The following is a 15,771-nucleotide window of genomic DNA, read 5'->3' as shown; positions in this document are numbered from 1 at the left end:
TTATTACTGAAGAACATTGTGCCTCTGCAGTTGTAAGTCTGCTTTCTGTAAGGCATGTTCAGAATCAGTCCTTTGACTGTGACCACCTGATGCCACTGGAAGACCTACCAGTCACATAAGGCATTGTTTCTCTGAAGGTCCTCAGTTTCTTCATCTACTACTCTGTAATTCTAGAGACTTTTCTGTGAGTACGCTTGAAAAATTATAAACTGTAAGCCTACACATTAATGCAGAAACCGAAAGGTGACTTAATTCTAAGACTGCTTTGATGTATAATTTTATGAAACTTAATGAGTGTTTCCTTTTTGAAGTCCTTCTGATTTGCTGGTTTTTAATATAAATCTGGTTTGTAGATGGGCTAAAGAGGGTGTTTCCTCTTTCTTCCTCTGTCTTTAACTTTTATCTTTTGACAAATGAAATGGAAAGAGATTAGATTTTTATCCTATTTTGAGCTTCACATCTCATGCTGACAGCATGCTCTAGTCTACCAAAACATTTGGCAATAGTGGCTGTCCTATTTCTAGCATATATTACAGGATATGAGCTATAATATGTTGCTCTTGAGACATTTAAAAATCTTGAATCAATTCTATAATGATGTCACATATGGGAAAAATTGAGTTTTTCTTACTCAGAATGTCTGTGAATCTTCTCTCTCATTGAAATAATTTTCCCTATAACCCTGACCAATTTTACTTTCTTAGGTACCTTACTGTTATTGCTTTGAGGCGGTTGGCTAGAAATAGCCTGGCCAAGTGATTTATTGATTAACTTTTTTTTAGACTTACATCTATAATGCTGTTTCTGAAGGCTCCATGCAGAGAAATTTGAAGCAATAAGGAAAGCAAATATTCTAAGGGCCAAGATAAGCATGACCAGTAACTTCATTTCAGTCACTGGTTTAGCAGCTAGAGCGGGCTGGGTCTTTGCAAAGCTTGCTTAAATTTGAGTGTGCTAGAAATATATTGACAGAATCCCCTATTCTTATCTCTTTTTTGCCAGACTTACCCAATTGGTCAGGCTAACAATGGATGTCCAAACAGTTTACAGTGGCTAATACAATGGACAAAGGGCTTGACTGTTTGGAGAGTGGAAAATAGAGCTGAAGGGGGAGCTTCTTAAGGGCATTGACCTAATTCACTCCTTCGACAGAAACGATTGGTTTTAAAGATACCTATGTCTATATGTATATAGATATAGATATAGATATGTATATACACATAGGTGTCTATATTTCTGGTTTGTATAGAAATATTTCAGCTAGAAGTGTTCCAGCCTGAAGAAAGGACATATGGTCCTGCTTTGCGTGTTTTTGTGAAGTACAGCCTTTATTTGACCATATCCTTAAAAAAAATTTTTTTTAAGTATAAGTCAAGTTCTGCTATGAACTGATATTCCACAAAAGTTAGGGAATTAAGGAGGGCGGCTGAAATTACATCGTCTCTCTCCTCAGTCCTGGAAACCTTCTCACATTCAGGAATTGGTTAGTCACCCACTTTTTAAAGATAAAATTCTCTGTGGGCCTTTCCTCTATGAAATGTGGGGAAATAGAGCTGGGTTAAAAATAAAAATTAGTTCAGCCATTGCTTAATTTCTAAGTATCATTTCTGTGATTTACTTCATCCAGAGACAAATTGGCAATGTTTTTGCTGTTTATTACCACAGAATATTTGCAGTCAGCATGTACTGCCTCAAAGACCATCTCTGGCCTATTAATAGAACAGGAGCAAAGGAGAGTACACATGTCACTGTGGGGGAAAAGAACTCATTGGGCTTAATAGTAAGCTCCAAGTAACAATTGCATTGTTGTTCTAAGTTGTCTTTGAGTGTGATTGGATGATTAAATATAAATGTTGACCTTATTGGATTCTATCCCAGCAATGAACTGTCCTGAAAAAAATAGCAGTAACTTATCACTCCAGACAGTCGCCAGACTTGTTCTTTTGGCTTTTTATTTGAGATAATGATTTATGCAGTGAAGTGTCATAGAAACTGGGGTGCTGTCATGTTTCTCTGTCTCTCTTTTGTCTCTTCCAGTGTGAGTATGTTGGCTCTATTTGTGTAGTCTGCTGCATGGATAGTACATTATCTTCATGAGTAGCAGCATAAGCTTTTTGATTGGCATGAACTTAATCAAAAGAAATGCTTGGAGGTATTTATCCAAAGAAAACCAAAACAATGATTTGTAAAGATCTATGCATCCCTGTGTTCTTTTATTTTATTTTTTTCATCCCTATGTTCTTGGCAGCACTATTCACAACAGCTAAGATATGGAAGCAACCTAAATGCCCATAAATAGACAATCGGATAAAGAAGTTATGATTCATATATACAATGGAATATTACTCAGCTATAAAGAAAAATTAAATCCTGCCATTTGCAATGATATGGATGGACCTAAAGGTTATTATGCTGAGCGAAGTCAGAGAAAGATAAATACCATATGATTTCACTTATATGCAGAACCTGTGAGACAAAAAGAACAAACTAATCGAAAACAGACTCACAAATGTAGAGGACGATCTGGTGACCGCCAGAGGCGGGTGGGGGTGGGGCACGAGGAGGAAGGTGTGAAGGGTTAAAGAAGTACAAATTAGTAGTTGATAGATGGTCATGGACATGGGGAGCACAGCATAGGGAATGCAGTCGGCGTTAATGTAATGGCTATGTGTAGAGCCAGAGGGGCGATAGAGTAATTGGGGGTGGGGGATCGTTTCATAAACTATATAAATATCTAACCAATGTAGTCTATACTGGAAACTAATAATAAAATAAAATGCTAAAAACAAAAACGATGCTTGGAAACAGTGAACTGCAAAAAAAAAAAAAAAAAAAAAGAAAGGGTTGAGTGAGATGTAAACTTCATTCAGTTTGTATGTCTCCTTTCAGAAGGTCAGAGTGTTTTCAGGTAAGCCTGGACTCTGCCTAGTGTGGGGAAGAGGCTCATTTTTAATGTTGGAGTATCGATTGTGATTTCTTGAAGTCAGGTCTGGCTTTTTCCATTCTTAGGCCAGGCATAGGATAGTTGCTCAGTAAACGAAGGAAGGCAAAAAGAAAAGAAAGGAGAAGGTGAGTCCCAAAGGACTGAAAGGTGGTCAGCATGGATATATATTCTCTCTCCTTGTTCTTAGAAGATTCCCTACCTCCCAAAAGAAGCACTTTGCAGGTGGTTTGGACACTGTTGAAACCTGCAAAACTTTGCATTATTGGACTGACAAGTCTAAAATATACATTAATGAAGCTTGTAAAACAGCTCTGAGCTGTGTCTTTGATTTCTATAAATATTATGGGCATGTCGGAGGCAAGCTCCTTCCAGCTGAGTTTCCAAGTGTTCAGCAGACTCCTGATGTTTATGTAAAATGCCTAATGAGGGAGCCTAGGACACAAAGTCAGATGCATTTGGTCTTGTTTTGTGCCGGAAGACTTTTCCATGTGGCCGAGATAATGTTAGACCCTTGGTACAGATCTCACTGAATACTCCCAACCAGTTGGGGTTGGTGTTAAAACTCAACTTTATAGGTGAGGAAACTGAGGCTCAGAAAAGTTAAGTAACTTGCCCAGTGTCACACAGCTTGTGTGACAGGGAGGGAGTTTGAGCCAATGTCTATATGATGAATTTTGAAATCTGCAGGTTCTTTTAACTCCTCCAGCCTCTGCTTTTCAGAATCAGATAGGCAAAGAAATAGGGGGAGAAGCTATTGTTAGGAGTTACAACCCAGGAATCATGAGTAACAATAACATAATCAATGTTATTGAAAAATGTTTTCATTCTTCAGTGACCTCTGTGTGCCATCACTGTAAAAGGCCACAAAGACACTAAGATGAATAAGACCATAGCCTTATGGGGAAGTAGATTACATAAACAACCAGCTAAAAATCAATTTTATTATGGAAATATTAAGAATATGTCTTGTCAAGTGAGGGTCTCCTTCACGTCAGCTACCTCTAGTTAGAAATGATTGTGTTATTCTATCAAGCCTCCCCTCAAAACAGTTGTTGTTAATGTCAAAAAAAAAAAAACTTGTGTGGCTACAAAGCACATGGGTTGTGGACAGACCATCTTGCATATGCTATGTTTTTGAACTTGTCTGTTAAATGTAAGAATACCATCACGAAGTTCCTGAGGGTCAAAGTACCTCTTTTTAAAACATTATATACTTCCAAGAGGTTTAGACTAGCAGACACTCACATGTTAGTGTGAAACAGTCAGCTTTTTTCTGATATCTAGCTGATACTATATGCATTGATAGAGTGAGAATTTTGATTGGGTATACAGAGAAAGAAATTTGGAGCCAGACATTTTGGCGGTGGAGCAGCCATTATGGAATGCTAGGAGTTTGTTTTTGGAGAGGGCAGGGTAGGAAGACATTGAAAACCACAGCAACTAGCCCAAGGAGTAAAGAGAGTTAGGAAATCTCCAAATATAAACTTTATTTCTTTCCTGTTCTCCCTGGAATCTCCCTGGCCTCTTCCTCACTGCCTCACCACATGGCTTTCAGAGTTAGATGAGCTTCCATGGACAGTCTATAAGGCTGACACTGTATGAAATATTGATTCTTGGTTCTAAGCTCAACGATGACAAATGCTGGCTATATAATTCTGATCAGATTCTCAGTCAGAGTTCATGGTGGGTAGTAGAAACTTACGGTGTCTCTTTAAAAGATTTCTTCCAAAGCAGTGTTGGCCTTGGGCCGTGGTGCCACACCCTCACCCTCTGTCCGAGAGGGCACACAGACAGCGTCCCAGCCCAGCCTGAGATCAGGAACCCAGGTTTGTACTTCTCTGTGTCCAACACATTTCTGTGCAGTGCCTTGTCCAATACATGTGTTGATAATACTAACACATGGAGTTAATTATGTACTTTGAGGACAATCTGAAGCAAGATTAAGATCTTGGGCCAGCTTCCCCCTCAGAATGTGATTGGAAATTGTGAACCAGTTCAGATATTAATTTAAGTAAAATATAACCAGAGAAGTTCCCTTGCTACCAAAACCAAGTGTAGTGCACTTTGAATTGATCTAACTTGAATTATGTACCCGCTAAGAACTTAACCTTTTATTACTTGGGGAAAAAAAAGAAAAGAACAGCAAAAAACAAAAAACAGACAAACAAAACAGGATTATCCCCACAGAGTGACTGGATGCTAAGGACAATCCTAAGGCTTGTTGAAGATAGAAGTGAAAACGGAGGTGAAGGAAAGCAAGAATCAAGAGTCAAGTCTGTGCACCTCCCTTGGGACCAGTGCAAGTACTTTGCAGATAAAGACTGCACCTTGGTGAACAGATAGACACCTGCACATCAGTCGTGAATCACTAAATTTTGCATAAGTTTAGGGTAAAGGTTATCAGACAAGAGCCAGCTGTCTGTTTGGTTAGTTCTTTTTTTCTCCTGCCTACTAGCTAAGGATTGTTTTTACTTTTTAAAATGGTTATCTTTTCAAATGTTTGTGTACAGCATAAGGAATACAGTTAGCATTAATGTAATGGCTAGGAGGAGAACCAGAGGAGAGAAAGAGTAATTAGGGAGGATCATTTTATAAACTATATAATCTCTAACCAATGTACTGTATACTTGAAAGTAATAAAATAAAATTTTAAAAAATGTTTGTGTAAGTATATAATGCTTGCAAAGCCTAGAATATATATTATGTGGCCCTTTAAGAAAATGTTTGCTGACCCCTGGTTCAGAACTCCCACAGTTTCTCACCTGTTCTTCTGCCAACAGGGAGTAGATATGTCAGGATGCTGACTTATGAAAGACTGTCTTCATGAGGATGCTCCTATCTGAGGTCCCTGTTGACTGAGGAAAAGCTAAAGAAAAGAGATGGGCTCTGAACACAGAAAGGGATGGGTTGGTTGCTTCTGATTTCAGTCAAGGAAGGTGACTGATAACAGGGGCCAGTTGAGATGTTATGAGCGCAGCCTTCCTGGCTAAGCAGCAACATCGCTACAAGAACATGTGGAGAAAGTAGACTTCCAAGCGCATTTTGTAGAAAAGCCGTAAAACTGAAATGTCATCCCTCGACTGTAAAACACCTCTGTCTAGGTTTTGGATGTTCTTATTTCTCTGGATTCCACCTTTGGGAGGGATGCTCTCGTGTTTGTACCTTGTTGACTATTTCAACTCCAAATCATTCTTTTCTGTTACAGAAAACTTCAGTTATAATAAACCACTGTCGTGGGTTCAAAGTTCTGAAGAAATGTTACTCAGAAGAGGAATTAATGAAGTTCCTCTTGCTGAGAGCATTTGGAGAGGCTTTGGGCTACTAGATGTTATCAGTGACTGGTACCCTAGCTGAATATGTATTACCTGCCATTGTTCTCTATACTATTCCAAGCCTTTCTACATCCTAAAACCAAGCATCCTTGAAGTAGGAACTGTGTTCTATGTCAGTAGGCTTTTGTTTTCAACACTTGGTATGCAGTGGATACTTAAATGTTAAAGACTGAATTTATTCTATTTTTAAAATCTCTTATTAAACTTGTGCCAGATTGCCCTTTTTTAGAGTGGGGCTCATTTAATATAGGAAAGTGCCTCTCATTTGTGTGGACTTCACTGTTTATAAAAACTTCCACATAAAATTCTTGCTCCATTCTGTGAGATGTGTATTATCACCCGAGATACTCAGAGAACTTAGGGGTATATAGCTAGAACAGTTGAGAAAGCATTGTGTGTGGTGTTACTGTCTGCCACCACCGCCACTTAACCCCAAGGGGAAGCAAAAACCTGAGTCATCTTGACAAATGCAGTAGAAGTCCTTACTTCATTTTTTCCCCAAAAGATGGGTTTTGGTGATTGCTAATGACTCTTCTTCAGATGAACACACTCGATAGTGTCAGTTGTTCCCTTGGCCCTTTGACTTAATCTGGTGTGTGCATCCATTTCTCAGAATGCCTAGTAAACATTTCTGTTGCATGCTGTGTTCTAGGTCACCCTGAAATAACGTGCTACAACGGTGTTTTCGGAACCTGGCTTAGAAATCGGAGTTCACTTTAGTTGTTCCTCACAGTAAAAAGGGATCTTGGTGCTTCAACCCTTGGATGGGCCCCGAGTCCTTAGCTGCCCTGGCAAAGCCATTACTGCATGTGCAATTTGGTGCCAGGGCTTCCCTACCTCTTGCCTTCTGTATCCTGCTGGGGCTGCTGACCTTTCTTCCCTGCTTCTTAGTAAAATGAGGAATTTGGATTCAAATAATAAAAATACAAATTCACCTGTCCCACTGACCTACCTCAGACTTTTTACTTGTTTTATTCATGGAAGAGACCAGGATCCTTCCTGAGACCCAGGCTTCCCCATCTGCTTCCCTCTCAGTGCCCAGATGTGGTGGCCACTCATCTGTCCTTCGTCAGTGGGACGCCTACCCATCCACAGGGCCACTGAGAAGGAAAGCCTTCCCTGATTTCCCTGAAGAGGCCAGTTCCGTCTATTCTAGACCTTTCTGTGCTTTCCTTTCATCGTTTTGTTCCTACAGTTGCTGGCTGGCTCCTTGATTTACTGACCCTCATTAGCCTATGAACTCTATGAAGGCGGGACCATGTTTATTATCCTCATTGTTTAATCTCTAATACTCAGTACAGAGGATTATACTTAATAAATATTTATTGAATGTACCAGTGACTGGATCTCACCTTCTACATGAAACTCCTGTAGCTATTTTCCCTGGAAATTATGTTCTTCCATACCAGTTCGGTTCACAGATCAATAATTTGAAAGTGCTGTCTTTTACTTTACAGGTGGCTTAAATTCCTGTGAATATCCCACAGTGCCCAGAAACACTGTAGGGTGTTGATCTGTTGTAACATGCTTTTGTGTTTTTATTTCATATTAATGAACAATTAAAAGTGCAATTTTTCACTTTTAGTTTTCTCCTCTCCCACCCCCCGCTACTTGCAGATTTACCTTGCTTCTTATAAAAGCTGTAATGGCGGGGTTTTACTGTGATTTATTAAAGTCTGTTTCTAATTTCCTCCAAATTACATTTGAAAATTTAAATTTGAAGGGAAACAAGTCTTTATTTCTGCATTGTTGCGCCACCTAGTGGATTATATGTTTGTTATCTGGGCAGTGGCCTTTGCTGATTTCCTGATAATTACAAATTCCACAAAAGAGAAGTACTGAGTACATTTTTATGCGTTAAGATTGCATACAATTTCTGTCCACAATTTATATTACAAGGCAGAAATAGATTTTTTGAGATGAGCTCAACATTGTTTAATTCAGAATTTTTTAAAAAGTTGCCCCATATCTGATATTTCTCATGTTATTGACAAAGGAAAACCATGCAAAGAGTTGGAAGAGGAGTGTGTTCTATACACTTTTATGAACTGTCACATTAACTCAGTTTATATAATAATGGTATGCAAAATACTAGGTTAAAGAATACAGTTTTTTCTTAAGTTTAGAAACAATGCTGTTTCAAACATCTGAACTTTTTAAATTTTTCCATGAGAAAAAAAATTAGGAGAAGCCTATTTTAGTGTAACTTGCTTCAATTTCATCTACTCTGGTATTAAGACAAAGTCATGTGTAAAGCGTGTTGATTTGCATTTTAATTGTTTTTAATGGAATAAAAGTGGGGTCCCAGATGTCATTGGGGTGGGAAGTGGGTGCAGGAAATCTCCCTTTCCCCATTCCTGTCTCTGGTCTTTGCTGCCTCCTCCTCTTAGTGAAGTGTGTCCTAGTACCACTGAGGATTCTTTGTTTTTCTCCCTCAATTTCCATGGGATGCAGTGGACACTCACTGTGCCAAAGATACCACGCAAGAACTCATTCACTTATCAGGTTTACATTTTAAATATGTAACAATTACTTAGGTAGTTGAAGGTATGGATTGTAAACTCTTTAATCTTATCCACAGATTAATGGTTTAACAAAATTATTGTTTCTCTTAATGAGAGCTGGTTAAATTAGTGTTTTCAAAGTGTCATTTGCTAAGCTTTATCAATGCGCTTACACAAGAAGTTCACAGCGCCAGCCACCACCCTCCCCACCCCCCACCCCGCCTGGTGCCATGATCTTTTTTATTTTTCCAGGAAAATTTTTAAAGGATTACCAAAAAAAGGCTTAAAATATGGAAACAAGCACTGTTTCTGTAAATAAGTAGGTTTTTTTTTTCTCCTCAAAATGGCATTTGAAAAACCTGGCATTTGACTCATCTTGATACAGACCTGTAAATTGCTAGAACAGCTTTTAAAAGTAATGGGTCAGTACATATATTTATACTCTTTAATCCAGAAATACTACAAAATATGGGGGCTGGGGCGCTACGTGTACAGCAATGCTTGCAATAGTATTAGTAATAGTAGTAAAAAATGGGAAACAGTTTAAAAGGCTGCTAGGGATATGGTTGATAGACACATACTAAATGTGGCTGTTTATAGGTTTAATTTAAGTTAAATTAAGTTCCATAATTGTGGTAGCCACATTTTAAGTGCTCAGTAGCCACATGTGGCTAGCGCTACCCTGTTGGACAACACAGCTATATAACGTGGTCATCATGGCTCAGGTTTCTTTGGAGAGCACCACTACACCAAGGCTTCTTCAACTTTAATGCGCATGTTAATCACATGGAGGCCCTTGGTAAAAAAACGCACATTCTTACCAGCAGCTCTAAAGTAGGACTTGAAATTTTGCATTTTCTAACAAGCTCCCAAGTATTGGCAATACAGCATCTAAAGGTTTAGGCCCTTTAAGGTCCTGCATTTATTCTTCGATTCTGATAGGAAAGGCATGCCTTTGAGGCTTAGGACACTGTATGTAGGCCTACTGGCTTTTTGGGAGTGAACCAGGCACATTGACTTTTGGCGGAAGCATTGTGTCTTGTGTTAGTCACTCTTTTCTGGGTAAGCCATCCTCGGAAAGTGCCTTGGATATGGGAGGGACAGTTTGTTTACCTTGTGTATTTCATACAGGGCCAACCCTGCTGTCAGAATTTAGCTGAACATTCTAATTGTTGGTTTTCTAACCTGCCTTTTGACAGTTTATAATTTTCTTTATCTTGGTGCCTGCCATGGGGTGGTGGTTTGTATGTATGTATGTTTGTTTTTTTTAAAGAGGAGCTGTGTTTTAATGTTACACAGGCTTAGTCAGGTTTAAAATCATAGAGTAGACAGGGCTGTGTCTCTGTTGCCAAATTAGCACCTTCCTTTTTGGTTTATTAATGGCTTCTATGTAATTACAAATAAAAATGGTCTGTTTAAATTATAATTATACCTTATAGCTTAGTGTACCAGAACTATGAACATAAAGGTCTTAAATGTAATTATCTGCTGATGTTTCTTTGCTTCATAGCTTATTAAAATTGGACTCATGAAGATCTGAATTCAGATTATGACCAGCCACCTACCTACTAGCTATGGGGCCATGTGCAAGTTCCTAAACCAACCTCCCTCCCTCCCTCTCTCTGTCTCTCTTTCTATCGATCTATCTTCATAAATTAAGACTTTTTTTTCTAGAGCAATTTAAGGGTCTCAGCAAAATCGAGGGAAGGTACAGAGATTTCCCCTATACCCCTTGCCCCATCAGAATGGTACATTTGTTACAGTTGATGAATCTATATTGACATGTCATTTTCACCCAAAGTCCATAGTTCACATTACAGGTCACTCTTGATGTTGTATGCTATATGGATTTGGACAAATATATAGTGACACCTATCCTGTCATTATGATATCATACAGAGTATTTGCACTGCCCTAAAAATCTTCTGTGCTCTGCCTGTTTATCTCTCCTTCTCTCTAACCTCTGGCAATTACTCATCTTTTTCTTGTCACCCTAGTTTTGCCTTTTCCAGAATGTCTCATAATTGGAATCATACAACATGTAGCCTTTTCAGATAGTCTTCTTTCACTTAGTCATATGCATTTCAGTTTCCTCCATATCTTTCCATGGCTTGATAGCACATTTCTTTTTAGCACTTAATAATATTCCTTTGGCTGTACCACTTTGTTTTTTTTTATTCATCCACCTACTGAAGGACGTTTTGTTTGCTTCAGAGTTTTGACAATTATGAACAAAGCTGCTATAAACGGGTGTGCAGGTTTTTATGTGGACCTTTTGATGAATACCAAGGAGCACAATTGCTAGACACCATGGTGAAAGTAGGTTTAGTTTTGTAAGAACCCACCAAGTTGTTTATTCTAAAGTGGCTATACCATTTTGCATTCCCGCCAGTGATGTATGAGAGTTGCTTTTGCTCCACATCCTTGCCATCCTTGCTAGCATTTGATATTGTCATTGTTCCAGGTTTTGGCCAATTGTAGCTAACTGGCTGGACTGTGGGCCGTCAATGAAACATTGTATAAAGCCCTTGGTGTGGTGCTCTAAGTGTTAATGGTTCCTTTCTTTCCAGTTCTCATAACCGTCTTGCCTCTTGTTCCCAGGGTGGGTGTGTTTTAAGATTTCCAAGCTGTAGATTAAGTTATTTTGACATGTCTGTCCACGCTGAGAATGCAGAACGCTGTGTGTGTTATTAAACAGTTTACCGCCCAGCCACACTGAGTACTTGCAGTGCCTTGAACACACCTTTCAGGTTATGCCTTCTGGCTTTGACTGTGCTGTTCCCTCTTCCTAGAATTTCCACCCACCCAACAAGTCAGTCATCCTTCAGCACTGAGCTCATGTGGAACTCTGTGTGGGAGAGGGGCCTTCCCGTGTGGTGGGTGCACATCTCCCCCTACCCCAGACCTCTCATCCCCAGTGAAAAACTCCCACCTGTGCCATTAGTTTCACAGTTTATGGGCTTGCCATGACTGCATCGCTCACCTAATCCAGCCTCTCATAGTCCTTTTTCTTTCATGAAAATAATAACCTGTTTACTCACCTCAGGGCCTTTGCATCTGCTATTCCCTCTCTTTGGAAATCTGTCCAGATTTTCTTAACAATTAGTTCTTTCTAATGTCACATCCCATGGCACTTACTGGTACTTGAAATTATGTTTACTTGCTTATTGTCTGTTTCCTCCATTAAAATCCTCTCTGTTAGGAATTTGGGCTTATATCCCCTCAGCATCTAGAACAGAACCTGACATATCCTAGGTGTTCCAGGAATGTTTGTTGAATGACAGCCTTGTGTATTTGTCTGTGGTTATAGTTGCACTGAGTTGTGAATATTGTCTGCGTGTCCCACTTTCCCACTGGACTGTGACTGCCTTAGGGTAATGATTTAGTGTACTTTGTCTTTCAATCCATAGGGCCCAGTGAGTTGCTGCTCAGCAAATGTTTCTTGAATATATGTACATGGACGTTAGAAATCTTTGAGAAGTAGCCCCTAAATTCTTGAGATCTTCTCATGGAGGCAGCGGTTCACCATAAAATGTCCTTTTGATGCCAGTGGTAGGACAATTGCTAGTCGGAACAGGCTGCACTGGTTCTGATGGCCATTCTCTCTGGCCCCTCCCCCTTTCCTTTATCAGGGTCTCTGCCCTATTGCTGTTCTTCAGGCTCTGAACCACCCGCCTCCCCCACATACACACCCTCAATTGTGGTCATTGTTCAGAGCTCATCTCAATGCCCTTTGCTCATGGGAAACACCCTGTACTCCCCACCCACTCTGCCTAGATCAGATGCTGGCTCTTGCCAGGCTTGGGGAGGGCAGTGCTGTACATGTATCGACCTTCATCTGATCCTCAGAGCTTGGCACATTGCATTTGTTGCATGGATGAATAAAGAATTAGTGATAGCGAATTTGTACACCCATGTTAATGGCAGTGTTATTCTCTGTAGCCAAGAGGTGAAAGTAATCCAAGTGTCCATGACAAATGAATAGATAAACAAAACGTGGTCTGTACATACAGTAGAATATTATTCAGCCTTAGAAAGGAAGGAAATTCTGATACATGTTGTAAGGATGAACCTTAAGGACATTATGCTAAGTGAAATAAGCCAGACACAAAAAGACAAATACTTTATGATTCCACTTACATGAGGTATCCAGAGTAGACAAATTCATAGAACTGAACAGTAGAATGATGATCACCTGGGGCTGAGAGGGGAGGGAAGTGGGGAGTTGTTTAATGGGCATAGAGTTTCAGTTTTGCAAGATGAAAGAGTCCTGAGATTGTTTGCACAACAACGTGAATGGACCTAACGCTCCTGAGCCGCACGCTTAGCAATGGACAAATTATTTTATGTTATGTATGTAACCAAGCACAATTTAAAAAAATTAGTATGGGGAGAAACTGTGAGTTCTGGAAATCTGGAATTCTTTGATCGTAGGATGCCTGTGACTTCTGCGCAATATGCATAAATTTAAGGGAAGTATTTCTTTCCTCACCAGGGAAACTCAAGTGATCTCCTAAAGACTGTCAGTGTAGGATCGAGCTGCCTTGAGCAACCCCCCACCCCTTCCCTCTGCCTGGATACTCTGTACCTGGGGCTCAGTGAGCAGGGAGCACCAGCTCAGCTTCCACAGGTCCTTCAACAGGGCTCCTTTGTACTGCCTGGTGCCCTCTGCAGTGTGACATTTGAAACAAACTTCATTTATTTCCCATCTTGTTTTGCTGTCCCAACACTTACGAAGAACTTATTCTTGTAGAATTCAAAGGAAGAACATGAACATTTTTAGTGCATGTTCAGCACATGCACTTTGTAGAGCTTGCCTCATTTCATGCTGACATTGTTCCTCTGAGGTGTAGATGGTATTATTCCCATTTTATAAAGAAAGAGACAGATGTCAAAAGCCAACAGCTAAGTGGTAGAACAGAGATTGCACCCCAGATCTTCTGCCATTAAAACTTACATTCTTGACTCATGTTGTGGTCCAAATTTACTACACATCTTAACCTCGAACAAATCGGATGGTGTACTCCTCACTTGCTAACTGCTCGGTCAGGTCCATCGGTGTAACATGCACTTCTGTAGCCAGAATGATCGTCGGCTGCCTGACCCCACACCCAATTTTCAAACACCATTTGTCCCTTAAAATCTTACTTAGATGTTCAGAGACTTAAAATGTGTTTTCTATCACTCCCTAAGTGGTACAAAGAAAGAAGCAGATAGTAGGGCTCTTTGTTTTTCTTTTATCTGCTAAATTTACAGAAAGATTGGAAGGAGGAGAAAACTGATGAGTGAGCACTCTGTCCCCAAGTTGGCTCCAAGTTGCACCAACTCCCGAAATCTTATCTTCCTCTCATGTACAGACTTAGTTATCTCCAAGGATGTGAAACATCTTATCTTCATGCCTTTTTAATTTCTATGTTACGTTGGCAGTTTGATTCACCTGAAACACTACCAGTTCATTTCCAGCCAGCTTACACTTTTTGTGTGTGTCTGTGGGAGAATCTTTATAAATGAATTCTTCTGCAAACATTCCTTTCTAGAGTGTTGCTCAAAAATGTCCTACTTACTTCATTTCTACTTAGATACTGAATCATTTTATCTGTGTGGAAGGAATGTTTACTCTGATTCTCTGGTTACCTCACACTGGAGAGAGGGAGGAAGAGAAAACTGAAAGTGATGCACATCCAGACCGCTTGCTTTTTTTTTTTTCCCCCTCACAAGTGGTGCTTTTCAAAGTGTTTGGCATCCCTGCTGTATGGATGTGTCACTTTGCTAGATGACAACAGGATTCGCTGGGAATGTGGGCCACTATTGTATCCGCCTTACGTAACCACGTGGAGTGATGGCAATGGGTGAGCAGCCTGGGGTGTAGGCAGCGCCCTGGCTGATTACTTCCCTCGGGCCATGAAGACTGCTCAGGTCCTACAGAGGATGTGGGTCCAGGCTGTTAAAAAGTTGGGGAGATTGAAAGACCATGTGAGTCCCTCTCTTCAGGCTCGCTGAGCCTTTTTCTTTCCCAACCTTTCAGGAAGAGAATGGGGAGCAAAATTTGTGCCACTTCTTTCTCCTTGTGTTTATTTGTGCTTCTGGCAGCTTTCAGTAACAAATTGCAAGATGCAGATTGTCATCAGTGGTGGGTTTTTTAAATACTTGTCTTAGTTTTAGCAGACTTAACGTGGAACGGATTTATAAATCAAAGGCTGCTGTCTTTCAGGTATTGGGCATCTGAAAGCGGAGTTGTTTCCAGAGATAACTTAATATAGTGCCTTATATAAGATGTTTGCTTGTCAATTTCTTGTTTGGAGTAAAACTTTTTGCTTTCTTGTACTGCAGAAATCTCTAGTCTTAGTCTTATAGCTAGGCTTTTAAGTAATAGGAAGAAAAAATTTCTTTTTTTCCTCAAATCTTTTTTTCCTCTTATAGTTTGAACAAATGTGGTACTGTAACGTGTGTGAGTGTTTTCTTTTATGGCTTGGGATTTTTATCAAACGTGTCCCTTAGGGGCTGATTTTGATTAACCTTTAGCTTTGGCCTCTATTACTGGGAAGCAGCAATTTGTGGACAAAAAGCCTAAAAATTGCTGATTGTGGGGGAATTAGGGCACTGAAGACTTTTAGTATCTGCCTTTAGGGTAGTTTTTAACATGTTTCCATATTCTTTGTATAAATATAGGGTTTTACCTATTTGGCCAAGATTTTTCAAAGGAAAGAAACTTTATAACAAGGGAATGTTTTTAAAAGATCAAAGTAACTATTTGTCTTTGTCCGTTTCTCTTCATTTTTCACAGAAATACCTCATTGTCAACACAAAGCTTTTTTATTAATGGTGAAAAATTATTTTGCTTAATTTTCCATGCCCTCTAGGAATGACTCGTTTTAATATCAAGGGGGTTGTTAGTAACACTACTTACATGAAAAGTGAAAGTAATGAGAAAAAACTGTTGAAAAACACACTGAAGATCCTTCTGGTGCCTGGAATGTGGATTCTGAGGGTG

At 39.7% G+C, this 15,771-nt stretch overlaps 1 protein-coding gene across 5 annotated transcripts in view; it reads left to right on the top strand.

Moving 5' to 3' along the window:
* TJP2 (tight junction protein 2) overlaps nt 1-15,771 on the top strand; it is a 103,181-nt gene that overhangs the window by 46,890 nt on the left and 40,520 nt on the right. Inside the window, exon 1 of one of the 5 annotated variants that reach the window (XM_023524588.1) lies at nt 14,645-14,753. The exons of 3 other annotated variants lie outside the window; for them this stretch is intronic. In XM_023524588.1, coding sequence (XP_023380356.1) covers nt 14,682-14,753 — 72 coding nt within the window. In that variant the 5' untranslated portion in view covers nt 14,645-14,681. Of the gene's footprint in view, nt 1-14,644; nt 14,754-15,771 lie in introns of those variants that run through there. One more of the 5 variants, XM_011382488.2, reaches the window with a different exon arrangement.

Source organism: Pteropus vampyrus, unplaced genomic scaffold (assembly GCF_000151845.1).
Source record: "Pteropus vampyrus isolate Shadow unplaced genomic scaffold, Pvam_2.0 Scaffold479, whole genome shotgun sequence".
Taxonomy (NCBI): Eukaryota; Metazoa; Chordata; class Mammalia; order Chiroptera; family Pteropodidae; genus Pteropus; species Pteropus vampyrus.
Note: the sequence above shows the minus strand (reverse complement) of the source record. Positions and strands in the feature narration are given on the sequence as shown.